The sequence below is a fragment of the Raphanus sativus genome, chromosome 4 (assembly GCF_000801105.2).
Source record: "Raphanus sativus cultivar WK10039 chromosome 4, ASM80110v3, whole genome shotgun sequence".
NCBI lineage: Eukaryota > Viridiplantae > Streptophyta > Magnoliopsida > Brassicales > Brassicaceae > Raphanus > Raphanus sativus.
In genome coordinates, this window is record NC_079514.1 from 9,558,336 (window position 1) to 9,580,914 (window position 22,579).

Below are 22,579 nucleotides of genomic sequence, written 5' to 3' on the forward strand. Positions count from 1 at the left end.
TGAACACAAAGGAGTGGCTAATATACCGTTAACAGCCTTAGTATCTGTATCAGAAGGAACACAAAGCAAAACAATTTCTTTAATATGTGGATACAACTCGAGCATAATTAGAGCTTTGTGTTAAAGTTGCTAAGATAATTTGAGACAGAAACTAATCTGTAATATACATAATTAGAACAAAGCAAACACAATATTTTTTTTTTTGATCAAAAAACAATATCTTTAATATGTGGATACAACTCCAGCATAATTAGAGCTTACATCATAAACTGAATCACAAACTCATTGTGTGAAAAAAAAAAAGAAAAAGTATCTGGGTTTTTTTTTAAGTCTGTAACAGAATCACAAAACAAAACCACAAACCCATTTTGTTTTGGGTTTTATGTCTGAAGAAGAAGAAGAATAAGAATCTGGAGATTTTGTATCAGAGCTATCATCGATTAACAAATGGGGTCCATTGAGTCAGCTAAAAACTCACTGGGTTTGGCTTCAATTCCCGCGGCGGAGCTCAGATATTTTGACGGAGATGAGTTCAGTGACTTTGGAAACTCACAATTTGATTCGACGAACGAGATTTGGCCGACTCCATGGCTGCATCCATGACTCCATTGCAGCTACCTCGAGCTCACCCACGGCGAATCCCGAGTTCATCCACTATCTGAAACTCCACCGTAGCTTCCTTAAGATTATCCGTGACGGATCCCAAGCTCATCACGATCGATTTCATTACAAGTTTTGGTCTCATCACACCCATCTATGTTGATTTTGTTGGGAACTCTCAGAATTTGAGCATCTGGAAAAAATATAATTAGGTAAGGAGAGATAATGTACTTTAACGAGTAAGAAAAGAGGAAGAATGAAAAAGTAAAGTTTGATCTAGTCTGAAGGTATTGGAGTCTTTAGACACACAAAATGTGTGTGGCAAGTGGAATGTGTGTCCAAGTGTAATTGTAAACTCATAACGTGTCTCTCAAAGTAAATTTTTCTATATATTTCTATGCAAAGTTTTCAACTTTTTTTGTCAGGATAGGTATCTTATCAACGTGCTTATTGCTTATTAGGTCAGTGAATACTGAATACCATTCCCTGTTTTACCCAAACCTGCCTCGTTTTTATCTATCTATGAATATATTTTTTTCAACACGTTTTGAATTTTCTGTAGAAATATCAAGGGAATCATCTTTTGTTTTGAGAAAAAGATGACAAAAAGACAACTTTTTTTCCAAAACAAACACGTGAACTCTCAGTCTCAGACATTAATATCCACAAAGAAAATATTTGCAAGACTTTTATTCAGGATAGAGTTTGTAGAATCATAGTTTCTCTAACAATCATTGATATGAGTCATATGACAATGGATGTCCACAAATACTTGTTGAAGAACTCTATATATCATTACAAGAAAAAAAGAACATGCAAGGACCACGAGTCTGTGATATTAAAATGGAGACGTCCACTTTGGTCTTGAAGTAAGCTTAGTTCTTGACATCATGTGGCTTCATTACGCCTAGGCTTCATTATACTCCTATCATTTCTGGTTCATAGCCGCCTATTCAAGATGAAAAAAAATTAGAAAAAAAAATATGAGAAAGTTGTGGCATTGTTTCAAGATATAATGTTTGAAGTAGAAAATAGTAACCTTTTTCAGTCTTTCCATGACCTGGTCTTCATAAGCTTGGTAACCAGCACCAACTATGTTACTCTGCGGTTCTGCTTCTGCAGATTTCTTAGCGGTCGGAAAATCGGTTTGTGCTGCTTTTTGAAGAGGTACAACTAGCAATGGGTTAGAAAGATCCCCACACAATGTTCTCGTCGCTGCTACCTATAAGAAAAGAAAACAAATCCATGATTAGCTTCATTGTTGTTATATAAATGAAATGAGAGAGAGAGAGACTAAGTTAACCATAATAACACTCACAGCTCCATCTTTAGTAGCCATTACAATGAGAGCGGAGGAGCCTTTCTTCTTGGTACTCCTGATAACAACATCTTCAACCTCACCAAACTCTGAAAACACTTCTCTGAGCCTTCCCGCACCATACCCTTCACCAATCGTTTCCCAAGAAACCTTCAACACTCTCTCTTTATCTAGCTGAACGCTAGCTCCACCTCCACTTCTATCTTTTTCTCTTCTCTTTCCATCTCCACCACCACCACCACTCTCAGGAGGAGTTTCAAAACCGCCTCTCTTCTTTGCATGTTGCGCACGTATCCTATCCACCTCCTCCTTAAGCTTCCTTGCGATTCTCTCCTCTTCGTCATAAGGTCTAGACGACGCACGACTAGGCGCAAAACCGGAACGCTCCCTTTCCTCCAGATCAGACATCATCTTGCGCCTCTTGGAATCCACCTGCGATTTCTTGTGCTGTTTCTCGCGCTGGATCCTAAGAAGATCGTCAAACAGCTTCTTAGCTTTGTCGTCTTTGAGAACCTCGTAAGATGTCTTGAGCCTCTGGAATTTCTCGTGAGCATCGGGATCGTCTGGGCGTTTGTCCGGATGCAAGTCCAGAGCTTTCACCCTGTATGCTTTTGAAATATCCTTCTCGCTAAGATTCTGAGCTTCTTCTCCAGAGGGTAGCCCTAGAACTAAGTAATGGTCCACAAACTCCTCCATTTTCTTCCTCCTTTCGTCTAATATGACAGAACACCCTGGCCAAGTGACATGCAAATATAGTTTTAGGCTTTAGAACATGATAGAATGTACAAGCAATATAAACCAATAAAAAGACGCAATTCAGGGTCTTTCTTACACTACCCATCAATCAAAGTTATAAACTTGTATAACTTAAATAAAACGCAATTTAGGGTTTACTACCGAATCAATTATACACTCAAAATCACAAACCTCAACAAAGAGATTTAGAGACTAACATACACACACACCCTCATATTCTATCAGCATGAAACACATCACAGTTAATCTCGAATTAAAGTGAAATCCATACGAATCAAATCGGTAACCCTAGAACTTGAAGTTTCCTTCTCTTAAGAACTATTGAAGCAAGTACTATCGGACGAAAAGATAAAGTTAACGCTTCATAAATCGAGTTACCTTTGAGCGAATTGATGCCAAGGAGGAGGAGGAGGAGGAGGAAGATGAATCAGTCGATCGCGTGATTCGTCGAGGATTGAAGATTTTGCCAAGCCCAGTTTTTTAAAAGAAAATCTGTAGTTCAAACAAATAAAAGGATAATTTAACAAATCTCCGAAACATGAGGGACCGAAGAAGAAAATATTGGATTCGTGCACCGTTTAGAGGGGGCTTTGGGTCCCATTGTCATTTAAACCAGACCAAACCAACCGGTACGTTTCTTATTGACGGCTCGAGGATTTAAGCTGCTTATTATTTCATATATATGGTGGCATCAGCTGATACAAAGGAATATGATTTACTTTGATTTTATTTTATTTAACAAAGTATAATAATCCCAACTTAAATTTATCAGATAGAGAAAAGGAGAAAGAAAAGATTACTCAAAGAAGTTGATTGTTAAATAAGAGAGTGGTCAGAGAAAATATACAGCAAACCACTACTATTAAAAGCGTCTCTCTCTCTCTCTCTCTCTCTACCTTTGGGGTATCATTTTCATGTAGATGATGATCCTCTTCCTAAATAAACTTTCCAGATGCCTACTGCCTCCTTTGTTTTCCCTCTCTTTTTTTGTTCAAATCTTTTAACCAGAAACCCTGTACAAGTCTCCAAAGGGATTCTTCTATGTAAGGTGATACGAGATCATTTTTGATGAAACAAACGGTGCCTTGTTGTGTATGGTAAAAGCCTGTTACGGTTTGATTCTTATCATCCCTGAAGAGCTCGCACAGCGTCTGATATTTCCATTAGCTGCTGCTCTGCTTTGGCTTTCCAACTCACCAACTCTTTCAACGTTTCCTGAATTAAAAATGGACGCCTTAAAATCATGAAGCACTAGCAAAATTGCATGTAGAAACTATTAAGAGATGCAATGTGTGGCAGTGAATGAAACAAAAGCTATGATGAGATGATGGGAGGGTTGTAAAGTGACATCTACTTAAAGAGAACGCTTAAGGGTTTTTTGAGGCTACAATGTTTTACAAAAGATGATCATCCAATTCAACCTGACCAATGCTTCTAACATGTTTGAAGACGTTACCTGAGAATTAATATTTGGGTCCTCAATATCTGATATTGGACCTGCAGTAATCGAAGAACCTGGAGTCAACTCAGCTTTATCCTGATTTGAGCTTCTGGAATCTCCTCTGGTCATGCAGCTAAATAGGGAAAAGCAAAAAAAAATATTAGACAAACCATAAAGCCTACACTTGGAACCTAGAAGACGCTCTAACCTCTCTGTCGTCCTCTGCATTTCGGAGTTGAGCACTGACTGCTCCTCAAACCACATATGGTCCTGGAAAGAGCTTTTGCGAGCATTTGGTGGAAGCAAGTAGGTATCGGGCCTGACAGCCTCTGCCTCTGGTAGAGCATCGATAAGGTCAGTATCAACATCCCATGGTTCAAAACCGTCCCCAGTGAAATCATCCAAGTTGGTACTATGCAATAAATGTTCCCAGTTCTGAGGATCTGGACTGAAGGAATTGCTCCCATTTGCCTGCCGACTGTTGTGCGAGTTTGAAATTCCCACCAGCTGCTGTTCTACTTTATCTTTCCACGAAACTAATTCCTTAACCATGCACTGCAGTAACAACAACAAGGGGCGAGAGACACAAAGCTTTATCAGGTTATAATCATTCCTATGCAACACGTTTCGAACAAATTTGGTCTGTAGACCTGTGTTGATGCCAAAGAATTTGAGATCTCCGCAATTTGCTTATCAGTCTTTACTCTCCAACTCATAAAATCCTTGATTAATTTCTGGAAAGAAATGCAAACAGAGAAAAGTTTTGAAACTCTCAAACTAATGCTCTCATCTTCACACATTCCTTGAACAAACAAACAAACAAACAAACAATGATCTCAAAAAGGTCACCTCATTTGCATCAGCATTATTTGGTAATTCTGGCTTGGATATATGTTTTTTTAAATCACTGCATACCGCAAAGAAAAAAACAAGATTACAAGTGTACCTAAAAAAATGTTGAAAGCTCAGAATATTGCAAGCATATTATTATTACCTCTTCATTTTATCAATTTCTTCCCTAAGCTTTGAGGAGACAGCAGGTGATTCTTTTGATGAACTCTGAATCTTCCACTGAGCTAGAGGAATCGAGTCCAGATCACGAATTCCAGATTCACGTTTAATTAGTGCCAAATCAGATACAAGTTCTTTGATCTCACTGCATAGTTACCACAAACAACAAGAACTTTTTTCAAGCATATCTCTCAACTTCAGACTAACCAAATACTGAAAACTCAGAATCTTTTTACCTCCTCATCTTATCCATCTCTTCCTTAAGTTTAGCAGGGGACTCAGATGGTTCAAGAACCCCAGGTTCAAGTTTAATAATGCTGTTCGCACCCTGAAGCTTCCACCAAGAAGGGGGAGCCCAATTAGAATCACATACCCCAGACTCAAGCTTGATCTTGATCAAATCAGCACTCTCTAGCCAATACTGCATCGTCCCTTCGGTGTTATGACACCTCCTAAACCTCTCCGCACCACCGGGGGTCACATTCCCGTCAATGTGCTTCAACAAATGGTCCAACAGCCCAGTATCCCCGATCCTCCTACGAGCCGAAACTCGCAGCTCTGCCCGCGGAACAGGCCTCTCAAAGGAAGCGCCTTTCTCCTTGAGTATCTCGAATAACGCTAGCTCCGCATTATCAATCCTGTCACACAACACAAAGATCAGAATAAAAGAATGATTTTTTTTTTTTAAAAGGATTGATTTCTGGATACCTATCGGTGTTCCAACGAGTAGTCATCCCTCTGCGAAGACATGTCTTCTGTTTCTGTTTATCCAACAAGCTGCTGCTGCTCTCGCTGCTCTTGGCTGAGAATCTTCGAGATTTTTCAACTAATCGAGAGATTCGTTTCCTCTTGAGTGCCCCACCACTACTCGCTACAAGAACCCCACCGGAAGATTCTTCTTCCTTCTCTAACTTCACAGTAACCATGGCTTTCCCGGAGGAGCCGTCATCTGAAGAGGAGACGTGCTTGTCCTTCTCTAACTTGACTTTCACCAAAGCTTTGCTGTTGTTGTCCTCTTCTTCATGATGCTTCTTCATCGCCAAGCTAGCCTTCAGCTTGATCGGACGAATCTCATTTCCAGACATCACATGTGGATAGAGAGCCCCCACCTCCCTCGCGATTCCTATAAAATTTCGAGGCAGAGATAGAGAGAGAGAGAGAGAGATGAGGGTACGAAATGATGCGAAAGAGAGAGAGAGAGAGATAGATAATGATGTGAGAAGCTAGGGTTTTGTTATTCCTCTCCGGGACTGGCGATTTTCAACAGCGGGAGACGGCGGAGTATGTCTCAGCATTGAAATCAACGGCGTGGATTTTAAATCGCGATTTGCGAAATTGAAGATACATAAAGCTATAATCGAGATCAGGGGAGGCACCGTAAGATCTCGATGCAGAGTGAGAGACGGAAGACCAGAGGAAGAGGAGGAGAGGTGATGAAAATGATAAAACGCCGTCAAAAGGTGTGAGAGAGTGAGTCGCGTCGCGTCGCGTCGAGGTTCGAGCCCTAAAAAAAACCACCGCCAAAAAAAAAATCCCTAAAATTCTATTCTTCCCCCTTTGTTTATTTAATTCTTTTTTTTTTAGTTTTTATTTCATTTCTGTAAGGAATTAAAGAGATTCGTCTCGCTCGTCGTCGTGTATTATATCAACCAATCACACAGAGACGCGTGGCACTGATTTAAACCTCTTAAGATTCTTTTTGACAGTGAGTGTGTATGAGATTATCTGGATCGAAGAAACCTAACCATGATCGGAAAAATGGTACCAAATCCGAAGCGAAGCTAATAGATTATAAAATATTGCAATTGGTCTAAAACTTTTGTATCTAAACAGTCAAATCTGATATGAATCAAAATATTTTGGATACTCAAAAATATTTGAATCATCATTATATGTATAAAAGTATTTTTATATTTGATATCCGAAAAATATTCAAAACACATAACAATATCAGAACCATATAAGATAACTAAAAATATAAAAAAATATTTTTAAAATAACCATAAAATACTCAGAACATATGAAACATCTATCGGTTATCCATCTAAATATCAAACTGAACCAATTTTTGTTGTTAAATTTATTCATTTTTCTTCAGTTTTAAATGTTGTATATTATTTTGATTTTCAGATTTAGCAAATATTAAGATACACTAGATTTTGACCCGTGCGACCAGATGGATATTTAATTTTACATTTTATTTTTGTTTATACATAATATTATATTTGTAAATGTAGTTGTATAACATTGAGTAATTTTTATTTTGCCTGTCTAACGTATATAAACAATTCCAACATAATATATAATTAGATCCATGTCTAAGATATATAGTGAATAATTTTTAAAATGAAAAATATGAAATAGATAATTATGAGTTAGTATGCTATTTTTAAATGGCACATTAGTCATACCATTTGTAAGAAAATAAAATGATTGTTAAAATTCTATCAAATTTGGAACATACAAAATTAAGATTTAAATCTGTAAGAAAATAAAATGGAAATATAAACTTGATGCAACAGATAAAAAATTATAAATAGACTTAAGTTTGTGTTTAAGGTAGGTAATATTGATTAGAATATAGGAAACAGTTTGATAGTAAATATTTATGATCAAAATTTTCGTATGAAAGGTGTCAATTATGAATAGATTTTATACATTCAATTTTCAAAATTTTAAAATTGATCCGCAAGTCAAGAGGAATGAATGATCGGGAAACTAATTATGTGATTTAGTAATAGGTAATATAATTGTTGTTTTGTGTGTTTTAGTTTCCAAGTCTTGCTGTTATAAAAAATATTCCTCATTAGTTATACGATTTTATATAGAAATAACATTTTTTTTTACATCTCCTACATATTTTTCTTGCATTCCGTTTTTTCGTGGTGTCAATCTAAACAATTTTTGGTAAAATTTTTAATACCAAGTTCTAAAAATAGACTAGCTATATCACTACGTACGTAGAAGATTTCCTATATAAAGGTGATAATTTTTGTGAAATATAAAAATAGTTATATACTTTCATGCTTTTAAACGAAGAAAAACCAAATTAAACAGATTCAAGAAATAAACTGAATTGAATACAAACCAAACCGAATGTAAACCGAACCAAACACAAACCGAACCAAACTAACTTAAAAAAAATATTTTCATATATAAAGTATTAGAATAACTATTAGTGTCTTATAGTGTCCATATATATATTATAAGTCATTAATAAAAATTAAATATTTATAAAATTATCTATCACTGCTTACAAAATTATTTTATCATAATTTTAATCTATTTATAAGTGTATAAAACATTTAAAAATATAAATCCTTTTATATATTAAACTAGAAGTCACTTAATTGACTTTTACTTACATGTTGATCATTTGTGAAGTCTTAATAAAATTATTATAATTTGCTTGGTCGATAGTTTTTAATTTTATTTTATTTAGTTTAGATTTAAAATAAAAATAAATTTAGAAACAACTAATATAATTTTACAAAAATTCTAAATTATATTAAAATATTGATTTATTGTAAATAATTGTTGATATTATATGAATAATAATAATAATGTTTGATCAATTATTTTTAGATTTATAAAATACCTAATATAATGCACAAAACTTTTTATAATTTTTAATTATTTTGGCTAGATCCAAAATAAAAGATAAATCTAAAACTAATTATTATCACTTGCCAAATAACCTAAATTATATTATACATAATAATTTATTGTTGATAATTTTAAAATTATAGAGTGTAATAAAATTTGATCAGCTCTTTTTTATATTTATATACTATATAAAATAACTAATAGAAAATAATTTATAGAAATCGATATAATGATTTCATATTCATATAAAATACATTTATATCTATAATAATTAAAAATATCTTATAATCTCATAGGCTTTGAAGATTAGATGAATTATATTTAACGGAACATGTGAGAACTTAGATTTAAAAATATTTGCATTATGTCAAATAGTATAGTGAATTAGGTAGTGTTATGATTGGAAAAATTCTAAGATGGATTTTTGGCTAGTTGGTTGCATGGTTTGTCTTACTATTTAGAGGGAGAAATAAACATTTGGCAAAAATATGTAAAAAATGAGGAATTCTTTCGTAAAAATTTAATAAAAAGAACAAAATGATACAAGAAAAATAAGAAGAAATCGAAGAAGATGCATAATATGTGTTTGACAAATATTTGTCACTACTTAGTATCCATCAATTGTTTTTACATTAAATTTATAGAAACTTTACGACATTCTATGAATAATATATATTTTCATACAATATTTAAAACGCGTAAACACAATCTGATGTTGATTTACAAGTTAAACTATATATTAAGTTTCTTTATACCATATACCATTTTACACCTTTAAACAAGCATAGAAAACAGAGGTCTCAGACCTATCTAATGAGATGTAGGTGCATATGTCATGTTGTATGAAGCTGCCATGTTAAATGGCGCACTAAGAACCGAGGAGTAAGGTGCGCTAGAAAACGAGGAGTAAGGTGCAGAGTGATGTTGAACTCCGTAAGCCACGTGAGATGGAGCCAAGCGGTTCATGTTACTTCCGAAAGGTGATAGCATATGACCAACTAATGATTGGTCTACGATGTGGGTGTCATAGATAGGTATATCCACCGATGGTTGCGAAGCGGCTTGTATGTTCCATGTGGTGGGTGTACCATACATAGGACGCTCTAGTGGTTGTTGTAAAGTAGTTTGTGTATTCCATATGGTTGGTGTGTTATATGTAGGATGATGATCTTGTGAAGTGGCTTGAATGGCTCGAGCGTTTTGCGATGTGTTTGGTCTTTGCATCGTTGAGGTGTTATTGCTTTCTCCAGCGTCAACGTCAAGAATTCTTTGTCTCATTTTGTTTTTATTCTTAGAGTTAAGACGTGCAAAGTATTTCTGAGCATGACTTGCAACTTGAGTTGGTGTTCTTGTCAATACCAAGTTACGAGAAATGCTACGCCAATCACCTTTCCCGTACTTTTCTAGACCAATAAGAAACTTGCTGTTCACGAAAAAAACATCACAAGATCCAACATCTTATAAATATATTAACACTGTAAAAACATACCATACAAGTATTACCCAAAAAACATACCATATACAAGAAAACATCAATGCTTTTTATATCATAACAAATTATCATTTTAACAAATAAGTGAATAGTATGTAGTAGTAATAACCTGTGTTCATCCGGTGTCCAGGCAATCCCCTTACGTCGTTTTTGCTTTAGTATTGGTATACAGTCTTGCGTATACTCACATTTGCGATTGATGATGCAAGACTTCGAAATGTTTGTATCTTTGGCATGTGTTCCTTCTGAAGAATCATACTCAGGAAGAGAGACACATCCAGATTCAATCATCATAACATCTCGAAGTAAAATCTCGTAATGTTTAATAACTTGCTCTAATGTTTTTCCAGGAAGAACTCCAGCAATCTTTTCCCAACGATTCTCAGTTTCGTCGGTATAAATTGATAGAGCTTTCTCAAAAGCAATATCATCATCCCTGCTCCACGATGAAGAACCATTGGTTTTCTCTCCTATGCTCATCTTCTAAGCAATTCTGTTACATATATATAAAAAAGTTAGACCAAAACTAGAATGATATACTATTAACTTGAAGTCGTAGATTATGTTTTTTAACCACAGACTAACATTGATAAAAACGAAAGTTTGTTTATTCTAGAGATAATCCTTAGCAGATTTAAAAACAAATAAATTTTCATGATAAGCAATAGCATTTTATACTGAAAATTTTGTTTGTTGTTTTTAGTTTCCCTTTTCTGTTTGGTCCTTGTTTCTATTCCTAATCATATATAGTGCACAATACATTGTATCAATTATCATGTCACAGATGGTAAACTGTATGGACTTTGACTTAGTTTTTCCTTTTGCAATATTGTATAATGGAAATAAATCTATACTTTTTAAAAAGTCATATTTCGTAATAAATAAAAATGTACTTAGAACCTTAGATTTATTATGTTCATTGAGGTGTCAACTATAACAATATACAAATTTTGACACTTTTATTTCATTATGAGGTAAAATTAATTTAATTTACTCAAATTTACTAACGCATTTTAACTATATAAGATAGATGACATCATGATTTTCTTAACTGATAAAGAATATATATAAGCACAATATCTTATAAAAATCAGTGACCACTCTTTTTTTCTTAAACCGAGTCATTCAGACTGTAAAGACCGACTAATCCTAAAACCAAAGACAAAAACCAGTTGTTTAATCCCTGTTCTAACGGAAATTGAGTTTAGGGAGCCAAACTTCTACAAGACCACTAGACCAACCCCTCATTGATATCACTACTCATATTAGCTCCAAAATATAATTATTCTATGGATACTTATTAGATTTTGTTCTAATTGTTGTAAGTATATTTTATTGGTATTTTATTTACGAAAGTACAACTGTACACAACCTTTACAATCATATCAGTTTTTTTTTCTTGAAAATAATTTAATTTCAAGAGACGAGAAAATTGTACATGTGCAAAGATATATATAAATCAAGGTAAAACGGAAAAGTTATCAATACACTTTGAATCCAACTTATTAACGATCCATCATAATATTATTTTTAATTATTATATTAGAATCTGAAAACATTAGTATGGATTTAAAATTTATATTAAACCAATAGATATATAGGCCATATAAAATATAAAATATTCTTGCAATATTCATATCCAACATATAACATGATTACGGTAATAATTAAAGGAAGAAGAAAAATATCATCTAGGATAATGTAATTCCCGAGATAATTAATCCTCGACTTGGCACGCGCAGATGGCGATGATGATATCAAGATAGAATACAAAGTAAACAATGCAAAATATAGTCAAACATATTTTTCCGTTTTTATTAGGCTGCAGTGCAGTGCGTGCCGTTTTTAACTCCATGTCCATTTTCAGTTTCAGCCTTCAGAGCACTACATGTACACTTGCTAGCCGTTGGAACGACTGTGACCTCAGCTGGTTCAGGAGATGCCAGTGCGCCTACATTCAGCATATCAATACTCACCTCTGGCAAGTTAGCTGCTTCGAGTTCTTTCTCCAACGAATCCGACCGCTTTTTGCAGTATTTGAAAACCACGTAAAGTATCATTTGAAGTGCACCAAGAACAAACCCAATCACGTTCGGGAACTGCAATATCGACAGATGAAAAGGATTAACTACTTTTTATTTTAATATATGAACTTTTTGCTTTATATATCCATAACAATTTGTAGTATGATTACGTGCAATTGTTTTTCTATATTACTTTATAACAGAGTTATAGATAGAACTCTTTTGTAAAAGATGTTTCTTTAAAGACAAAAGGAGTACCGTTAGCGTTGGTGTGGGATATATTAAATGTAACACGACAATAATTAACAAAAGGGTTGTTTTTTCTTTGTGAATCCATGATCTATGATAATAGCTTTTGTGTTCAGGCTCAGGTATACAGAACAAAAGCAAACACTTTCACGCAATATAATGATGATTATGATATGATTATATATGATGACTTACAGCAATGTAGATATCCTTAAGAGCAAGACCATAAAGAAGCCAGACCACGGCACTGATAGTAAGTGTCAAGGATAAGCTAAACGGCATGTACTCCACACTTTTTGTCTTTATCACCGTTCTCTGTTTTTAATACATCATGAATTAAATCCAATCATGCTTTCACGTACCATTAGCTAGCAAGACAATACTTACGATAATGCTAAGCGGCGCAGCGAAAACGCAGACAGAGAATCCGACACATATTCCTCCGATGATCTTCGCACGTGTGGAACCTTTTGCTAGGAATTGGCAGAGGAGGAGAATCAAACAGAACCCTCCAAAGTTCATTAGTAACAAGAGCTTCACCGTTAGCATCTGCGCCAAAGTTATCATTAAATATCACATCATTACATATAATAAAATCTAACACTATTGGCAATGACTAATCAATGAACGTACTCGCGCTTTCTTGGTAGCGAAGGCAACGAATATGGCGATGTAGATGGTTTCGATGAAGCAACCAAAGGAGTTGATGGTGACGAGAAGGAAGACATCTTTCTTCTGAGTAGCGTAGTAGAGCCAAAGCATCGAGCTAAAGAGCGCCACCACGTAGGGAAGAGACTGGAAATCTTCTGTGGTTTTCTTCTTCCATATCCTATAGAACGTTGGCCTGCATCCATATTATATATCGAATCAACTTGACTATTAAATTTTGATTTTTAAATGGTTTGGTTTAATTTTACTATATGATCATAGTTATCTTAGCTCTAGCTAGCTAGATGGTTATATATAACGTATGTACTGAGATATTTAGATACTCATGTTTTAGTGAGGTAAAGAGCCGTGCTTGTTAAAGAAATTTAAAGCATTGGCTTAGGGCATCATTTTATGCAAAATTTACATATATATATATGTAGGGCATATTTTAGAACTTTTATTTTGTATGGTCTCTTGCAAATTGTTTGTTAAGTTTTTTTCAACTTCAATCAAAATTACAACTAATATTTTTAAGATATTTCTACAATCACAATTTGATTCTAAAAACTGATTAAGTGCGATTATGTCAACATTTACAAAGATATTTATTTTATTTTTTCTGAATATGTTATTTTTATATGTTATGAAACATTTGATTAAAACATATTCTTTTTTAATTGAAACTACTATTAATATCTTTAGATAGTTATATATATATTATTATTTATTTTAAAATTGTAAAATAATTTTTGTGATTGAAATTTTTGATAAATATAACTTCTAATAAAGATAATATCTTGATGTATTATATGTTTTACAAGTTAACATAAATTGTAAGAAGTATTTTGAGTATGAAAATTTTATTCTACAAAATATTTTTTTTGTATTAGTCATTGCAAAACAATTTAGTAAAAGTTAAAATTATTTATATCTTTGGCGTATGGCATACAAAACTCTTGTCACCGCTCTGGAGGTAACGATGTGACTACTTACACGGGAGAGAGGAAAACAGCAAAGGAAATGAGGTTTCCTGAAAATATACACGATTATGATGGAAGTGTAATATTAGTAGACATACGGCTTCGCAATATGATGATATCAAATTTGAAATAAAAGGAGATAAATTCATACCGAGCAAGCCTAAGGCAAAAGCCCATGTGTTATGAGTGTTGAAGATAGCCATGTATATGATCTTTTGTTGTGTTTTTTTTTTGTAATAAGAATAAGTTAGGTCTTTCTTTGTATAGGAAGGAGGAGATGAACTCTTCTAGGTTATTGTTTCTCTTGAATCAAAAGCAATTGGCACGACCTAAGCATTTGGGGAGTTCAAGTATATATAGTGGGAGAAGTCTTAAGAACGAACATGGAATAATATTGTTGTGTGAATTCATAATACATACACACACACGCATATATATATATATATATATATATATATATATATATATATATAGATATATATATATTAAACATCTATATATATATATATACATACATTGGTTGTCCAAAAATATATATATATATATATATATACATACTTAAAATTGGGGGGGGGGGGTTAGTGGCAGAGTGATTTTTAAGGATTAGAAGAATTTATAAATTATATTGTTATTGGTTTGATGATTTTCTTAATCAAATCTTTTATTATTCAGGTGATGATTTTATATTTCTTCTTAATTTCTTAGTTATTGGTGCAATGGTTTTGTAAATCACTTTAGAATTTTTGTTATTCAAAATATTAAGTATTTTTAGATTTTTCAGTTCTATTAATTTTTATGTTATTGAAACAATGATTTTGTACATTTTGGGAGGGGGGGGGGGTGATTGTGGGAGATGAATTTATGTATATTTGATTGATTTTAAGAATCAAAAGATTTGTTAAATTTATGAAAAATTATATTTATTGTTTAATATTTACAAATCTATAAAACTATTATACTACAACGATAAATATTTTGAAAGTCTTGTTCTATGAGTTAAAATATTAAGAATTCAAGTTCCATTAATACATGATTTTAATAGAATTAAAATTTTTTAAAATCCAAATTTTTTGAATAACAATAGATTTTATATATCATTAAATAATCATCAAATCAATAACACTTGATTTTGTAAGAATGTTAGATTTTATTAATCAAATAACTACAGACTTTTAATATTTTAACAAGTTATATTCATCGTAAATTTAGTTCCCACTAATCCACCTTAAACTCTTAAGTCATTATTTTAAAAATACTAGAGCTACACTGTGTATTTTCAAAGTTTGGACAACAAAATTGTATTAAAAATCTTTGTCAAATAGACATGTCTTACGTTTATTTTTCAATTTCTTTCAGAAATATATTACACTGTTGTTGGTTTGAAAAGAAGCCAAAGTCAACCGGTTCGAATGTAACATAGTATAGCTTTTTTTTTTAACATAATATAGCTATATACAGAAAGAGATCGAACAATGATGTTATAGCACACTTTGACCATTAAAATGACAAATCCAGATTCTGTCCTATACATATAACATGTCTTTCAAAAGCTAACACGACTGAAATTGTTTTGTTGACATATCTCATTGTTACGTTCGCATATACGCTCCAACACTTCTTTCACATACTAGTTATATGAAAACTTTCTAGAAGAATATTTTTACTTTACGTGAACAATAATAAAATTAATTAGAGATTGACATGTACATCTGTGCGGGTTTTAAATTTTATTTTTTTATAAATTGATATTTTATTTTTCATGATTAGTATTATATTTTATATGTGTTATAATATAATTAATTGTATAAATATTTGAATATTTTAGGTTTCAATACATCAGAATCGAACCCGAATCAAAGAGGATAATATAGTTACTTTTGTTTATTTGGTTATTTTTAGGTTTCCGCGCGGGTATATTTTTCAAAAATATGTTACTATTTGTTTTTCATGTCAATATTAGAGCGGGAAAAAAATCTAAATCTGAAGAACCGAATCGATCCCAAATACATATGATACTTTTAAGCTGGTTTAAATACTTGAAATTATATACAAATAATCAAAAATAAATATCTAGAATAGTTATAATATACTCAAAACACCAAAAATACTTATAATAATTATTGATTTTCAATCCAAATATTTAAACCAAATCAATTATATGTTAAGTTTAGGTATTCTAACATATTTATTTGAATTTATATGTAATATATTATTTTATTTATAGAGTTTGAGAAATTTAAAGTATATAATAAATTAAATTTTTTTTTAAATAATTTAGATAGATTATCCGAACCCGACTCTAACCCGCAAATATCCAAATAGAATTTCGAATCGAAATTTAAAAATATCTAAATGGGGTTGAAATTTTTGATCCTGAAAACCCGAAACCCAAACAAATCTAAATCGAACCCGAATGGATACCCAAAAGCCCACACCCAGTAACTATTATATATCATATATATGTCATCGTATAATTAATCGTATTTTATACGTACCATCATATAAGTAATCACATAATTAATAGTATTTTATATGTATCATCATATAAATAATAATATATAATATTTTAAAATTAATGTGAAATATAAAAATCATAATTTAAGTTGGTATATGAAATTGGGCTTTTTATTGTTTTTTCTTATATATATTGAAAATATTATTTAAATAATGGTTATTGGAAAATATTATGGTAAAAAATTCTTTTGAATATATGTATATATTTTAAATCAATTTTCGATATAAATCAACTTTAAATTACTATTTTGATTTGAAATATTTATATAAAGTTTAAATTTTGTTTTATGATTATTTTAGTTAAAAATGTTTTTAAGTAATTAAATTAGTCAATTTTCGTATATTTTAAAGTTGACCCAAATAGATAGTTTTTTATAATATAATGGACTTCCAATTTTTATTAAGGTAAGTCCATTACTTTTTTTTTAACTTTTATCCTTGTTTTCAAATAATATTATATTTTTTTATATTACTATTTATGTTTCCAAACTAACTTCTTTTTTTAAAATGTTACTAGGTGTTTTCCTGCACCATGTGCAGTAAAAAAATTTTAAAATATTTTTAACAGATAAATATAAATTATATTTATTTTTTTATTAATATTATGAATTTTCTTTTTTCTTGTCAATATTTTAATATAAATTTGATTTAACTAAACATTAAAATTAAGATAAAAACAATTTTGTTTATTTTGATTATATTTAAGAATGTGCATGTATATATTTAAAATTATAATCTTAGGTAGATTTTCTATCTATTTATTTTAATTAAATATATTAAATAAATATGTAAAATTGCATAAGTGTCAAAAATTAAAATTAAACAATATTTATAAAATATGTAGATATATATAATAAACTAATGATTTTACTATTGAATTTGTTTTTATGATTTAATTTTTGTAATTTTCTAAAAATATGTATATATTTTAAAAATATTTTTAATTAAATGATATTTCGAAATTTAAAAAGCCATAATTGAATATATTTATTTTAATGATTATTTATGAGTTATTACCATATTTTTAAACAGTCCAAAAATAAAAATCGACAATAAATGTAATATATGAGTTATTACCACATTTTTAAAAGTTTACCAAAATATAAATTAATATTAAATATAATTGTCCATGTCATATTACTCTATAAGACATGTCATCAATTTTAGTAGCCATGTCATATTATTTTTGTGAGAATGATGGTAGAGAAGACATGTGGTAAAATTACTTCTCAAATATAGTCTAGGGGATTCATATTTTCAAATAAATTTCATTAAGACTACTATTCAAATTACCAAACAACCTTAATGTATATTTCAGTTTTAATAATATAGATATGATTCTCTGAAAACATTGTATATAAGTTGTAGGAATCTACAAATATGGATGCACATGTTTGTTAAAGTCTATGAAAATTTTTCATTTTTTTCAAAATCTGTTAACTTTTGAAATCCACAATATGGATGCAAATGTTTTCTTACCTTTCCATCTGGATTAATAGGAATAGAGAGATCGATGCATGTGTTTGTATTTGTTCAAAAATCCAACAATTTATTCCACATTTTTATTGTTTTTTATGTTTCCCGGTTCTAGTCAACTGACAACTACTCAGTGGTGGCTTCAAAGTTAAAACAAACACTACAGTTTTACGTAAGACATGAATTTCACGTTTAATAACAAAAAATTTGTTATCGCTAATGCAACATACAAAGACTAATTTAGACACAATTAAGGTATATATTTCGCGTTTCATGGTAACAAACAAACTTTCACCGAGTAATTAAAGCAAATTGCAAAGACTATTTTTACACGTTCTGCGGCCAATAAGTCAATCCCAAAAAAAAAGTCAACCTCGATCAACACAAATGAGAGATTTCATACATATACACAAGGTGTACGTGAAGGGGAAATACGGACATGTTTCTCTATATGATTTGTTCCCTCTACTGATAGAGGGGGGAAGCGTGATTGGAACTGGTTGACTTTCTTTTTTTCACGATTCATTAGCATATGTCCGTCTTGAGTAAAAGCACCCAACTAAAACGCCATAAGTGAGGATACTATTAGAAATCCTTGTGTGCCAAGGATTGTATATTCTCAGTGTCATAGATAAGGATAACTTCCTTTACGATAAAGACATTTTCCATTCTTGTTTCGGGAATATCTCTTCTTGAGTTTGTATATATACATTGTAAAGGTTAACTTGTTCAATAAGAAAGTGTATTCAGAACATAAGCTCCTAAGTTTACATGGTATCAGAGCGGAAAAATTCTGAGACCTAGAAGAGTTTTGTGTTAAGGTGTTAAGAGCTTCGAAGTTCGAAGATCTTGTCGTTGTTTCTCTGTGAGATTCAGCAAGTATGGGTGAAGGGGATCAATCGTCCGTGACCAAAAGTGGCACAACGGACAGCAGAAGCGTTGCCAATGCGACGCCGTACTCCTTGCATGCCTCCGATAATCCTGGAGCCATGATCACGTTGGTGACGTTGACGGGAGAAAATTACAGTGAATGGTCAAGTGAGATGACCAATGCTCTCCGTGCAAAACGGAAACTAGGGTTCGTTGATGGCTCGATACCGAAGCCTCTCGCAGACGACACTAACTTGGAGCTTTGGCTCTCGGTTAATTCGATGATTGTGGGATGGATTCGTACATCTATTGAACCTCGAGTACGGTCTACTGTTACGCTTGTACAAGACTCTCATAAGCTTTGGGAGAATCTGCGCAAACGGTTCTCAGTTGGTAACAAGGTGCGAGTTCATCATCTCAAAGAGCAGCTCGCATCATGTCGACAGGATGGACAACCTGTCATTGAGTTCTTTGGGCGTTTGTCCAAGTTATGGGAAGAGCTGGATATGTACTCGCCACTTCCAAGCTGTACTTGTTCAGCGGCTTTGGAGATAGAGAAAGCGAGAGAGGCAGAGAAGATGCATCAGTTTGTAATGGGTCTTGATGAGACGCGGTTCGGAGGAATATGTCAATCTATCATCTCGTCAGATTCTGAGATGGACATTGGAGAGATATATGCAAAAGTTGTCCGAGAAGAACAGCGTCTTAACTCGGCCAAGGATAGAGAGACGCAGCAAAACACGGTTGGGTTTGCTACCAAGGCTGAAACAGAGCAAGCCACATCACGTCCAGGTTCTGTTAGCTCTGGTGTTAGTTCGGGAAGACGATCTCCGTGTGCTCACTGCGGGAGAACTGGTCATGACAAGACTACCTGTTGGCAACTCATCGGGTACCCCGACTGGTGGGAAGAACGAGCTCCGTCGAATAGAGGAAGCGGTGGAGCAAGTAGAGGTGGTAGTAGAGGAGGTCGTGGTCGTGGGTCTCCTGGTTTTGATCGCTCGCGCAACACTGGAACTCGGGTGAATAATGCACATGCGACTACTTCTAAATTCTTCTTCCTTCCCTGGTTTTACTGATGAACAATGGGCAGCTCTCTCTCAGATGATTAATGAAAGAGCACGCCCATCTTCTGACAAGCTCTCCGGTAAGACTAGACATGGTGATCTTATACTAGATACTGGAGCGTCTCACCATATGACTGGAGACTTTGCTTTGTTAGTAAATACATCTGCGATACCACCTTGTCCAGTAGGGTTCGCAGATGGCAACAAAACGTTTGCTACTCATATCGGGAATCTCCCGTTGACAGATCGTGTCACACTGGAGAAAGTCTTATTTGTGCCTAATTTGAATTGCTCTTTGATCTCGGTTTCAAAATTTTTGAAACAGACAAACTGCTTTGCTCTTCTTACTGATACAGTGTGTGTTTTGCAGGACCGTTTTACGAGGACCCTGATTGGAGCCGGTAGAGAGCGAGATGGGGTATATTACTTTCAAGATGTCATGGCTGCAAGGGTTCATCGTATGACTGGTTCAGTTGTCAGTTCAGCCGATCAGTTTATGTGGCACCAACGGCTAGGACATCCGTTGTTTTCTATTATGTCGTCTTTACCTATGTTTTCTACAAATAAAACTGCTGACCCTGGTCCATGTGACACTTGTTTTAGGGCAAAGCAGACTCGAGAAGTTTTCTTTAATAGTTCTAATAAAACTAAAGAGTGTTTTGATATGATTCATTGTGACGTATAGGGACCATATCGAACTCGTTCCTCAAGTGGTGCAGTTTATTTCTTGACTATTGTAGATGATTACTCTAGAGCTGTGTGGACATATCTGCTTCTCGAAAAATCTGAAGTCAAAACTGTACTTCAAAACTTCTGCACAATGACGCACCAACAGTTCGGAAAACCGGTCAAGATTGTGCGATCGGACAATGGCACTGAGTTTACTTGTCTTGGTAGTTATTTTCGGCAACATGGTGTAGTACATCAAACATCATGTGTTGCAACGCCTCAGCAGAATGGGCGTGTTGAAAGAAAACATAGACACATCTTGAATGTTTCTCGAGCATTGTTGTTCCAAAGTAAGTTACCGGTTAAATTTTGGGGCGAAGCGGTCATGACAGCAGCTCATGTGATCAATAGAACGCCTACTAAGGTTCTCCAAGGGCGATCTCCGTATGAGATATTGTATGGTACTAAGCCGCAGTATGAGCATCTTCGAGTTTTTGGGAGCTTGTGCTATACGCATCATCGTTCTCGTGATAGAGATAAATTTGGACCAAGAAGCCGGAGATGCATCTTTGTTGGGTATCCATTTGGACAGAAAGGCTGGAAAGTATATGACTTGGAGAAGAAGGAGTTTATCATAAGTCTAGATGTTGTTTTTTATGAAACTGAGTTCCCGATGGCTTCGGCTCTTGTTTCACCTCAGCCATCTCTCTCTTCTCCGACTGCGTACTCTGATGATGATTGGCTGTTACAAGCAGAGTCGGAGCAGATGTTAGACGAAAGGGGGAGTATTAATATTGATCTCTCTCATGCGCCGGAACCAGTTACAGACGATGCTCTGTCTTCGCGTGATCTTACCGAAACAGAGCATACGACAGGATCTCTTCCACCACTACCAGTATTCCCTGCTGTCTCGACTACTACTCAGCAGCCTCCGGAAGAAGTGTTAGGACGGGGTCAACGGGTTCGTGCCCCTCCTGTTAAGTTTCGAGATTATGTGGCTTACAACACAGCCTGCATACATACCCATCTCGCTCCTACTCCTACAGATCCATCAGTGTCGTCTAATTCGGTCTCTGGTAAGACACCGTATCCCTTGGTTGAATATCTCTCTGATTTGCCATTCTCACCTTCGCATCGAGCGTTTCTTGCAGCAGTGAATGCAGGTGTGATTCCGAAAAGCTATAAAGAAGCTGTAAAACAAAAAGTCTGGCGTGTTGCCGTTAAAGATGAAGTTGGGGCACTTGAGGATCAAGGAACATGGGATGTTACTGATCTCCCGCCAGGCAAAGTCGCACTTGGTTCCCATTGGATCTTCACGATTAAATATAACTAGCTTTTGACCCGCGCACCCGCGCGGATGTTTATTCTTCGTAATATACATTTTTTACTTTTAATGATTTACATAAACATAATTGTGTATGTTTTTGTTATAGATTCAAATTTTATTGAGTTTTGACATATTTGTGTCTTATTCAACGGTTTAAAATTCATTTATAAACTTCGAGATTGTATCTTACATTTATTATGTTTTTATTCATTCTAATTAGTATAGTAAACATTAAAGTATAAAATATTAGAGTTTTAAGTATACTTGTGGTTTTATGAAATTAAACTATTAGCATTAGGATTTTATAAAATTAAAATTTTAGGTTTCTGAGGCGTATAAATATATTATGTCAAATACAACAATTTAATGTTTGCACTTGCACTTCTTTAGTTAATTTTTTTTTAGCTACACACTTCTTTAATTAAATTTCTGATACTGTATATTCTGTTGTTGGTCTAATTATTATTTTTGTATTGGATGTATGTTGTGTTGGTTATGTATCCATAGAAAAAAATATTTTCGATCTATGTT

General features: G+C 33.4%; 5 protein-coding genes across 6 annotated transcripts; 1 reads left to right on the plus strand and 4 right to left on the minus strand.

Annotated features, from left to right (window-relative positions):
* Positions 1-1,262: 1,262 nt before the first annotated feature.
* On the minus strand, positions 1,263-3,207 carry LOC108853758 (uncharacterized). The gene is made up of 4 exons (XM_018627194.2): positions 3,053-3,207; positions 1,919-2,649; positions 1,640-1,822; positions 1,263-1,549 (listed from the first exon to the last, which is right to left on the minus strand). The coding sequence occupies exons 2-4, from the start codon at positions 2,612-2,614 to the stop codon at positions 1,529-1,531; spliced, it is 900 nt and encodes a 299-aa protein (XP_018482696.1). The 5' UTR covers positions 2,615-2,649; positions 3,053-3,207; the 3' UTR covers positions 1,263-1,528.
* Positions 3,208-3,385: 178 nt separating this feature from the next.
* On the minus strand, positions 3,386-6,670 carry LOC130494394 (protein AMEIOTIC 1 homolog). Of its 2 annotated transcripts, XM_057009360.1 has the most exons (9): positions 6,503-6,670; positions 5,835-6,249; positions 5,363-5,764; positions 5,110-5,271; positions 4,965-5,022; positions 4,766-4,849; positions 4,324-4,670; positions 4,131-4,248; positions 3,386-3,889 (listed from the first exon to the last, which is right to left on the minus strand). In XM_057009360.1, the coding sequence occupies exons 2-9, from the start codon at positions 6,209-6,211 to the stop codon at positions 3,800-3,802; spliced, it is 1,638 nt and encodes a 545-aa protein (XP_056865340.1). In that variant the 5' UTR covers positions 6,212-6,249; positions 6,503-6,670; the 3' UTR covers positions 3,386-3,799. The 2 variants fall into 2 exon arrangements, with proteins under 2 accessions (XP_056865340.1, XP_018482693.1); XM_018627191.2 differs by having other exon boundaries at positions 5,835-6,670.
* A 2,872-nt stretch (positions 6,671-9,542) lies between these two features.
* LOC108850212 (transcription factor SRM1-like) lies at positions 9,543-10,704 on the minus strand. Its single transcript, XM_018623780.1, has 2 exons — positions 10,334-10,704; positions 9,543-10,155 (listed from the first exon to the last, which is right to left on the minus strand). Exons 1-2 carry the CDS (start codon positions 10,702-10,704, stop codon positions 9,543-9,545), a joined length of 984 nt encoding a protein of 327 aa, XP_018479282.1.
* Positions 10,705-11,830: 1,126 nt separating this feature from the next.
* Positions 11,831-13,319, minus strand: LOC108853104 (bidirectional sugar transporter SWEET12-like). Its single transcript, XM_018626562.2, has 4 exons — positions 13,131-13,319; positions 12,885-13,046; positions 12,693-12,812; positions 11,831-12,323 (listed from the first exon to the last, which is right to left on the minus strand). The coding sequence occupies exons 1-4, from the start codon at positions 13,257-13,259 to the stop codon at positions 12,042-12,044; spliced, it is 693 nt and encodes a 230-aa protein (XP_018482064.2). The 5' UTR covers positions 13,260-13,319; the 3' UTR covers positions 11,831-12,041.
* A 5,680-nt stretch (positions 13,320-18,999) lies between these two features.
* On the plus strand, positions 19,000-22,054 carry LOC108850218 (uncharacterized). Its single transcript, XM_018623785.1, has 4 exons — positions 19,000-20,007; positions 20,090-20,317; positions 20,423-20,527; positions 20,738-22,054. Exons 1-4 carry the CDS (start codon positions 19,000-19,002, stop codon positions 22,052-22,054), a joined length of 2,658 nt encoding a protein of 885 aa, XP_018479287.1.
* Positions 22,055-22,579: the final 525 nt, after the last annotated feature.